A 10,604-nucleotide genomic window follows, 5' to 3' on the forward strand; every position below is an offset into this window, starting at 1 on the left:
AATTGCGACATCTGCTGATATAGGTACAAGAAGTAGTAAGTGATTAAAAATATTTCTTTATTTTAGTTGGTAGAATTATATCACATTGGCTAATGAATTCCTCCAATATCGCTTAGTGTAGGGACATACCTACTGAACGTACGGCGCCGATACTTCAGCAACCAAAATTGTCGGTCGAAGTATTCGGTTGGGGTGACACATCAAACCCGCCGAACAATCGGACGGGACGCAGGCGTTTAGTTCAGTGCATTACGCGACGGAAGATTACGTGGCGTCGTCGTCAGTCGGTATCGTCACTTTGTGGTGTGCGGTTGTGACAATGAATTGAATTGCCCAAAAAAATGGATTTTATTACAATATTGGCTTGTATAAGGCATAGACGAAGAAGCGCACGCCGCCGAACTTTCGGTCGCGTGATGTACCGCTTGCTATGCAAAATACATTGAATAGGTTCTAGTTGAAGTAATCACCCAATGGGAGATAAAATAAATCGTAGTTTAGTTATTAATAATAATATGCTAGTGATGCTTGTTTTGCACACCGTACCAAAGCAACGATGTGACGTCATTGACATACATACAGGGAAGGCTAACTCTACTGTGAATTGGACTGTGGATGAGATCATCATTAAGTGAAACATATTCTTATGATTGTCATTTTTGTAAGTGAGTTTACTTGTCAGTTTGACCAGGAGGTAGATCATCGAGCAAATTCTCTAGTTGTCTGGCGTCTGTGACAGGCAGCGAGCACGTAAACCTACGACAGACGGACGCGCTCGGAACGTCGCCGCACGATCGAACGCGGCTCACGACTGAAATCAAAACGAACTTGACATTTATGTGACATCATTGACGTTAATTATCATATTTTGTACTTAATTTGAAAAGTCTCCTTTAATAAATTTAATAAGAGCCGCGGAGGTACATCATGACTTAAAAATCCCAGTAGGTGTCAACATTTGTATGATGAATATGGATGTTTGTTTTCGAGTCATGGATGTTTAAGTATATTCGAGCGCAAAAAAAGAATGCGCCATTTGTTTTCGAAGCGGTAGTAGTATCTAGTAGTTATTAGAAATGACATCAAAAAGAATTCTAATGGAATCAATTTTGAGAAAATAAATACCTTTTATGTATGTTGTATTAAATATATCGTTGTCTTGTAGCCCTAGTACAGGCTATAGCCCCATATAACAGCTTGCCCCAAACTAGGTAAACCTAGTTTGGGGCAAGATAATTTGTGTATGTAAATATTATTATTATAGTAACTTACTGAGTGGCGAGTCAGATGCATTAGTGGGGTCCGCGAGGGCTAGAACCCGCCCAGGCAGCAGCCGAGACCGAACCACACGTATCAGCTCTAGGGTTCTGGGGTCCGAACCCTTGCCCGATATTAATACCTGTAATTTTATATAAAGTTCAGTAATAGCGATGGAAATAATGTTTTTTAAGCTGAAACCAATTAAGAATACTAAACCAGTACAGGAACTCATCACAGGGACGTGCATTCCATATAGGCAATTCCTTAATAGGAACCTAAATTAAAATACACGACTACTGTTAAAGTTAATTTAATTTCGTTATTCTATTTCTATTGAATATCCACTCAGTAAGTTTTAGCCTATTAATACCTAGTAAAAACTTTTGATAGATTGATTCCAAACGGCTGCTTTTCATACAATTTATTTTGGAAAAATATGTGTCAAAGTTATACTATCACAAAAAAAAGGTAGGCTACATGAATATGTAATGTTCCAAAAACATGTCTTCGCAATTTAAAAGCGATAATAAGCTTGCCTACTGACCAATCACTGGCCGTGGTTTAAAACCGAATAAATTTTTCTCAAAAGAGAATAATAAGTTATTAGATATATAAATTAATAATAGAGAAATTAGGTACTGCCAATAGTGATGCACAGTTTAAATTCGAAGACAAAATAAAAGCTATTTTTCTTTCAGTAGACGAACACCAAATAATTACGAGTTAAGTATAATATTCATGCATTATTGAGATATAGTTAAAAGTTACAGCCCGAATATAAAAGGGTCAAAAAGGGAGTAAGCCAAACAATTGTTAGGTAGGCATACCTACGTAGAAAAAGTAAACACTTAATAATTTTCAGATTATAACCTCTTTGTGACCATAAGTTTTAAGAACATCTAAAATTTGGGTTAAAAGTTGTTTTTCCAAGCTACAAACGTGTAAAAAAGACAATAATTAGATTTAAGTATACTATAAGTACCTGGAAGACCGAGCCTTGCTCGGATGTTTAAGAAGGTACAAAACTTATACAAAAAAAAATCTAATAGGACATCTGGATTCGAACGCCCTGGATTGGATCATCCAATGCCCCATCTGAGCTATTATAGTCTTTTATATATTGGCGAATTTTACCTTTGTATTCTAATGTTTTTGTAGGAATTTCTCAATAAAACACGGATAAAACTACATTTTTTAAAATCGAAACCTGGCTAGATCGATTTCTCGCCGCCGAAACTACTAAACATAATACATTAAAATCTACTAAATTTCATTAAAATCGTTGCAGCGGTTTCAGAGATTCAGATAACATATATTTATATACAAGAATTGCTCGTTTAAAGATATAAGATATCTGTAAGTATGCATGTAAAATCAACGCAGTGATTGCAGAAATATGGCTCTGTATCGCTAGATGGCGGTATAAACTAAAGTGTGTATCATAGTGAAATTAAACAAAAAATTATTTTATGAAAATATTACACGTACAAGGCTATTGAGATAAAAGAGGAAAGTTGTTCAAAGAATTAAGAAGTTAATAAAAAAGGCGGTCTGCTGCTCCTATTATAGTGCATTATGGTTCTGATAGAGGCACTTTAATACCACAACATTGACATGCCGATAGCAAATCATAACGTCAACCTTCGCATTATGTGTGCAAACCTAAATTTCTAACTATTATATTACTAGATACTTGGATGAACAGCTGTGCCTACCTTGCTAGAAGACCAATGCACGGCCCAGACTGTACTTTGCAGTCAGTCAGAGGGTTACTATTCACATTAGTTGCATCGCGATATTGCTGTTATTAAAGCTGCTCAAGCTACTTTTGTCACGCCCCACTGCTGTTTAAATGAAAATTCTGTGGCAACATTACTAATTCGTCGTTCCTCTATATTTAAACTTAAATATAAATAAAAAACGTGTGCTAAATAACAAGTTATCACTTCAATCGCAATCACTAAATAGGTTCCATCAGGTACTGTCAGTTAGTTCTACTGCTAGAAGAAAACTCACCTGAGTTGGAGAGTCATGGTACATCATAAGTGCTGACATCATCTCAGGAAGTAGATGCGGCGTTTCGCTGAGCTCCTCAGCGAATGCTAGAAGTAGTTTCTTCGCCTTTTCTCTTTCATTTGCCCCACCTTCGGGCGCCAGACTTCGGTCTCTGTAGGCGGCGAGTCGAAGTAAGTTGTGACCCGACACGCTGTTACCAGAGGGTTCCGCTGAGTCTTGATCTGTAATTCACGGTTTGTGTTATTCAAAAAGTTTACTAGGTATAGTAATAACCGCGGCGCATGCTTCATGTTATACCGAAGAATAACAGTTCTAGGTAATCTTAACCTCTAGCGTCACGCGTGGGGTCTTAGAAGACCCCGCGTTGTTTTTTATCGATATTTTTTCAAGACTAGCTACGGTTTGGCGATTCCAGCTTATCTCTTACTCGCAACGTATGGACGTGCGTTGTTCTTCCACTAAAGTAATTTGTTTTACGTATTTACCTTTAGACCCCATCCGTGATTTTGCGTAGTTTCTTTTTTCACATAGTACATATTTTTATTCTAGAATTAGTGTATTTTTATTGAAATAATGAGTCGCCAACAATCAGACAACTCCATTGCACAAATATTGTATTGGATGTTAGTGTTTCTGAAAGTGAAGCAATTCCAGACATGCCTGAAGAGAATATCGTGGGAGAGATAGGTGATATAAGTGACCACGAAGCGAGTACTATTGTTTGTAGATCATGCAAAAAAACTATTTGTAAGCCTCATTCTGTTGCAATAACTTATTATTTGCCATGGCAATCTACAAGTTGTTAATACACTAGAGTAAGATTTTCTAAGTTTTTATTAAAATTACATGTTTTTGATTAAAAATCAATTAAAAATTATGTTAGTCAGAAGTTGATGAATTTATGTACGGGAAATCTTTATAAAGTTCCTCTTCGTCTAAGTCTGTTTTTTAATAATATATATACTTTTCATGATGTTATTTCTTACAATCAAAATTGATATTAAAGAATTTTTTAAAAATACTTTATATAACTGAAAAATATTTATGGGGATACTTGTGGACCCCACACGTGACGGAACGTTACTTGCCGGTCTGTAGCTTAAGCAGGGCATTTAATGTGAAAAAATGTAGTCATTATAAATGAACGTCAATTTTTTTTTTTAATTTACCTTGTTTCAATCGTAAGATCATTGTTTTGTCTATGCCCGATGTCGTAAAATATCCTCCATTGACATCATCCCAAAATAATTCATCCTGTTTCTTTTGTAGCTCCTGTGCCCAATTCAACCACTGCATATCGAGTGACGCTTCATATAAGTCTAGCAAGCCTTTGATTAAAAACGCATAGTCTTCAAGAAATCCGTTTATTGGATGATCTCTGAAAATTATATATTAAACATAGACAGACTGTCTTACTAATAAACGCAATGTAAAGTTACTCCAAGCTTAAAATGACTTCTGCCTGTCATGTAAGTTCTGTAGTGAAAAAGTTAAGACAAAAGGCCTTCCAAATACATTTATGCCTGAGGAAAAACCAAGAATATGCAAAATGTTAACTACATTGCTGACAATACTGTCAATACAATGATAATTCTTAAGTTTTCCGTAAGTCAAGCAGCCTTGCAAATAAATGTGGGAAATGTTATACTTACATTTGACTAAACTAATTGAATGCAAAATGTCTATTTCTAAACATTTTGTATTATCTTGGTTTATTCTCATGTAGAAATCTATACAAATATTATTTCTAAGGCCGAAAAAGTTTTAAATTTGGAATAACTTTACTTCCCGTTTATTAATAACACAGAAAAAAACATAGAATACCACTATTCTTATGTCCACATGTTGATGTGGTTTGATCAATGGTTCCACCAATTTTTAATTTTGTATACTGCTACGGGATAAAGCTTCCGATATTAATACGATGTTTATTGTGCTTGCAGAAGAGGGCTATTAGTGGTATTTATTACTTAGATTTTACAACTTGACTATGTACACGAGTGTCACCAAACCCTGGAACAAGTTACCTCTTATAACCGGGTATCTCTGCAATGGATCAAGTGACATGGCGGTTCGTTGGGAAATGATGCAGTGGATGAGCTTGCAAGGCGGGCATCGGCAAATCTAGTGACTGGTCCATTGCCACTTCTGCCACTGCCCTTCAGCCAAATGCGCTCATGGATACGCTCTCTCATCAACGACCTACACAACAACCGACGGATGAATGTCTCAAGCTGTAGTCAGTCGAAGGAGGCGATACCTGCGCTGTCGCCCAAACTGACACGTAGACTTATCAGCCTCAACAGACATGACATCCATATAATGGTGGGCACCCTCACGGGTCAAACATCACTAAACAAACACCTTTTCACAATCGGCGTAACGGACAGTCCTAAGTGCAGAGGCTGTCTGGCCGAAGAGGAAACGGTCGCTCACGTAATCCTGGAATGTGCGGGGGTGGCCAACCAACGGGCAAAAACCTTAACCAATACGAGGTCACTCCAGGAAGTCTGCGAACACCCCAGCAATGTTCTGAACTTCTGGAAGGAGCTGGGCTGGTTGGAGTAACTGGCCATTACTGCACGCAAAATGAACCCATATACTAGTGGTTTAATTGTGGAAACAGGAGCCCCTATACCATACCATACCATACCAACCTGAATATGAAGGCATATTACCACATATTGTGTATATTACTTATTATTATTAAAAAGCTAGACTCACAACCATGCTCATCAATTGTCTGAAGCAAAACTCTGCCTACTCATCAATGAAACTTTAATATTTATTCAGCACATGGGTATTTCCATACTCTTGTACTTGTCGTGACAGCATGTTATTCTCCTTGTGTTTCGCTAAGCAACCGTGTGCTTTTGTCATTCAAGTAATCATAAAATAATTAACAGTGTAATTAGCCTTTTTAATTAAAATTGGTTTTTATTATAAATGCAGACACTCCATTCCAACAAAAGAAGAATGTACTTTTTACAGATGATAATAATCTAATCTCTTGTGTTGAAGGTTTGAATGTCTCCTTTCTAGCAAATTTAAATTTTGACTGACATGCATTACCAACCATGCATTGCATTGCAACCATGCAGTGCATTGCATAAGCAACCATTAAAATATCTATGTCCATAAAAAACTCCCCTAGGGAAAAATCTTGAACATCATCATTAGCCTTATTAGATTTGTTTAGGCTATTTCTGGAAAGAAAATCTGAAATTTTAACTAACTTCTAACTCATCAACTATAGAGACATTGATTTAGCTGAATAGACTTTTGAATCAGGTTAGTGATGATACAGTTATTATAGTCAATAAAATCACATGGTACTACATAGAAGTCAAATCATTAATAATAATAAAAAAACTTAATGCAACTTACCCCCGTGTTACATGGCCATCCTCTTCTTTATAACAAGAGCGAAACAACATTAACGTGTTGGGATCATACAGGTGTTCTTTAACAAAATTTGCTGTTTTTATTGCATCTTCAACATAACTCTTATTTTCTAAGCCCTGGCCAGCCCGTGCCAGTCCAGCAATCATTAATCCATTCCATGAACATACCATCTTTGTATCTAAATGGGGACGGGGCCTTTCCTGTCTCTTCTCATACAAAAGCTCTAAGCATTCTGATATAACATTTGTAAACTCTTCATAAGTTAGGTCATATTTTTCCATTATGTCTTCCTTAGTGCCATATATTATAAGAACGTTTTTATAGTGTAGAGCTACTTCAACGTCAGTTTCAGTGGAAGTGTTTCCAGATACTTCAACATTAAAATAGTCACAAAAGATGTCTAAGTATGATTTATATCTTATCATTTTCTTGCCTAGCAAATCTTTAAGTTCATCATATTCCCACACATAAAAAGCTCCTTCTAGTTTATGTGCAGCACCTATATATGGATAGGAGTCTGCATCTTCAGCACTAAAATATCCTCCGCAGTTATGCCTTAAATCTCTGTTCACATAATTGAGTATATCATGTACAACATCAGCAAAGTATTGATCTTTAGTAGCCAAGTATGCATCAGTGTATACAATAACAAGCTGTGATTGATCATAAAGCATTTTTTCAAAATGTGGTATATGCCAGACATTGTCTGTGGAGTATCTAGCAAAACCTCCACCTACATGGTCATGAATCCCACCATCCGCCATTTTTGTTAGTGAATGAAGACACATTTGAAGGCATTTTTTACCTGTAGCATCATATTTATCTCTAGCATAATAATGGAAAAGGAAATTGAATGCTGATACATGTGGAAATTTTGGTGGTCCACTAAATCCACCAAACTCTGGTTCAAATCTCAAAATATATTTTTGTACACACTTTTTCCATATCGATTCACCGGGTATTGATGTAGATGATACAACATCAAGTTTTATTGCTTTTTTTAAATGCTCCATAACTTTATCTCCTATTCCAATCAATGCTGACGATTCCTCTTTCCATTTACGAGCCATTGCTTGTAGTATAGTTTTAAGCCCAGGGTGGCCCCATAAGTCTTCTGGTGGGAAGTAAGTACCACCATTGATAGGTATTAAGTCTGGAGTAAGGAAAATAGTCATTGGCCAGCCACCAGAACCAGTTCTAGCCATTAAAAAAAGCATATAAAGTCTGTCTACATCTGGTCGTTCTTCACGATCCACTTTAATATTTATGAATTTTTCATTCATAATCCTTGCAATTATTATATTTTCAAATGATTCTCTCTCCATAACATGACACCAATGACACGTTGAATAACCAATGGAGAGAAAGATAAGTTTGTTCTCTTTCTTTGCTCTATCAAAGGCTTCTTGACACCAAGGATACCAGTCTACAGGATTATGAGCATGCTGGAGTAGATATGGTGATTTCTCTTTTGCCAATCGATTAGTAAATGTTGTTTCTTTAGGTGTACAAGTATCACCACTACAACTACTATTTTTATCAATACTACTAGAGTGGAACATTTTAATGATATTGTCACTCAATCCTCTTGGAAATTGGGGAGACAGTGGAGGTTTGTGCAAATAAGTTGAAAAGGGTGACACTCTGCAAAGAAATAAGATTAACTTATTACATAATATAATTTATCTCAAATTCATTCATCGATAAATGGAATTCTACTTACTACATACCTACTTACTTATAATCATTATAAGAGAAATAACACCACAATTTCTTAAAATATAGCAGCAACTTGGCGCCTTTGAAATGTTTATTAAATCAAATATAGAGGTAAGACTATTTACCATCTTTGTTAGTGAAAAGATCTAAGCTAAGATGCAATGTAAGTTTAAAAATTTGTAATTATTTTTTTAAACATGCAAATCAAATTAACACATTAGTATTGGTCAGTGGATTAAAGTATGATTCCGTAAAAATCTACCTAAGAATATCTTTTTATGTAACTTTCTATAAACTAGGTAGGTAAGTTGGTGTAAGGTGATTTTTTATTATGAAAAATATACTCAATAATACCAAGATTTACCTAATCCTCCAGGTAAAATCTCTGTAAGTGTGAATGCAGTTTGGATTTGAAATATAATATACCTCTTTTGGTGAATTTTGATTTACGTTTAAGTTTTTCAATCTGCTATCTCCCGACGACAATCTACGCAATAATAAAGCGGCACGACCCGTAGGCATAATAATTTATGAAGAAAATCAAATATATCCGTTTCCGTTCACCTGGGCTTTTCTGAGAAATTTCTTTATGAAATTTCAATTAATTCGAATACGAAAGATTTTGTTGTTTTCTATTTTCAAAAACAAATTATCACTTGAAATCCTACATCAGTCAATGTCATAGTTATTGGTGACGTATTGAGAAGAAAATGTCAAATGATGAGAATGATATTTTTTCGTATTCTGGCATTGCACATTAGGAGCATTCAGCCTTAAAACTGTAAGTACCTACTTACATAAGAAAAGGACCAAAAATGTAATTTGATAAATCAATTAGAGTCTGACCAGCGTGGCAGTCAAAATAAGCGGGAAAAAAAATGGGCTCGCAGCACTGAAAATTATGTGGGATGTAGTAGTTTTGATACTTTGATTGTAATTTAAATATTTAACAGTTTTTCTGCTTCATGTAAAGGTGCTGGTATATTCTATTTAAAAGGCATAGTAGTTCAGCCTTCGTAAATAATAATAATGCCAAAATATGCACAAGTCTATTTATTGAATTAGGCGTTATTTTGCGAAAATCCATAATTATCTATTTTTTTTAAATATATCGAGAGAGTAAATTCCGCTTATATTCGTCTTGACATATGTTTCAACGCAATTGGCACGAGATTGTTGTGGCGAAACACGTGTCAAATTGATTGAAGACAAAAATTAGCGAAAATTACACTTGAGATAACTCAAAAAATTGGATATACACGTGCATTCTGCGTCAGAGGTACAAGTATGCAGTCTGTGGTACGCGACCCAAGCCATTCTCCATTATGTCCGTTGAAGTCACCCAAGACTACGATTTCACCGGAAGGAATCTTCAATGGAAAGAAAAAAAAAGGAAAGTCAAAGTTTTTATTTGCTTAAACATGTTAGATTGATGTTACATAAATATTATAAAGTACATGTTTATATTTATAACGTGCAAATTTTACAAAATTCTAACGGCAATTTACGACGCAGAACGCAGTCCGTGAGCTGATTCCTTTCTGCGTTACCACTATGGGACACACACGTAGATCCGGATGCTCGTTCTCAAAATCTGCACGCAGCCACAGCAAACATCCTCCCTAACGACTGATCAGGAGGCGGACAGGTCCCGAAACGTCAGTTTAAATAAAATAATAACAAAAATGTAACGTTTACGCAGAAAAACCCTAATTTAAGACAACAGTTACAATTACGCGCGTTTTAAGCCTTTAAAAAACGTGTACACTTTTCTTAAGGGCCGGCAAGGCTCATGTGATTCCTCTGGTGTCGCAAGAGAATGTGGGCGGTGGTGATCTAAGTGATCACCGCCGCATCAGGTGACGCGTACGTAAGTTTATCCTACGATAAAAAAAAATTGGGTATGGAGCCTTAGGGTGATCTTAGGCTTTTTAATAATAAATTTTGTTGTTCGATATTAAATTGTGACGAAATTTTATTAAATGAAGCCCGAGTTTCTTACGCCCGTTCTTCTCAGGACTGAGCCATACTTTTTCGAATAAGAGGTAGTTTATTTACTAGAAAAGGTTATGATATGACCAAGACGTTATGCTGATTCTGAGCGATATCTCAATAGGGATGTGAGATTAATGCAAAAGAATCGATTAAATAAAAAATCGATTTTTCTGTATTCAAAATTAATCGACTTGTCAAAAATCGATTTT

The 10,604-nt window shown here is 35.7% G+C and overlaps 1 protein-coding gene across 2 annotated transcripts; it reads right to left on the bottom strand.

The window, feature by feature from the left end:
- Positions 1–577: 577 nt before the first annotated feature.
- LOC126979206 (spermatogenesis-associated protein 20) lies at positions 578–9,058 on the bottom strand. 2 transcript variants are annotated; one of them, XM_050828459.1, is made up of 6 exons: positions 8,765–9,058; positions 6,664–8,325; positions 4,446–4,654; positions 3,277–3,497; positions 1,273–1,399; positions 578–811 (listed from the first exon to the last, which is right to left on the bottom strand). In XM_050828459.1, exons 1-6 carry the CDS (start codon positions 8,920–8,922, stop codon positions 672–674), a joined length of 2,517 nt encoding a protein of 838 aa, XP_050684416.1. In that variant the 5' UTR covers positions 8,923–9,058; the 3' UTR covers positions 578–671. The 2 variants fall into 2 exon arrangements, with proteins under 2 accessions (XP_050684416.1, XP_050684417.1); XM_050828460.1 differs by having other exon boundaries at positions 8,827–8,975.
- Positions 9,059–10,604: the final 1,546 nt, after the last annotated feature.

The sequence above is a fragment of the Leptidea sinapis genome, chromosome Z (assembly GCF_905404315.1).
Source record: "Leptidea sinapis chromosome Z, ilLepSina1.1, whole genome shotgun sequence".
Lineage (NCBI taxonomy): Eukaryota > Metazoa > Arthropoda > Insecta > Lepidoptera > Pieridae > Leptidea > Leptidea sinapis.

What these genes read in the sequence shown, in the direction of transcription:
- LOC126979206 (XM_050828459.1), bottom strand. Translation starts at nt 8,922, where the DNA reads ATGCCTACGGGTCGTGCCGCTTTATTATTGCGTAGATTGTCGTCGGGA. An exon ending in GATTTTACCTGGAGGATTAG is followed by an intron (nt 8,326 to 8,764) that starts GTAAATCTTGGT and finishes ATTTCTTTGCAG; the next exon opens with AGTGTCACCCTTTTCAACTT. An exon ending in ACCATGACTCTCCAACTCAG is followed by an intron (nt 1,400 to 3,276) that starts GTGAGTTTTCTT and finishes ATAAAATTACAG; the next exon opens with GTATTAATATCGGGCAAGGG.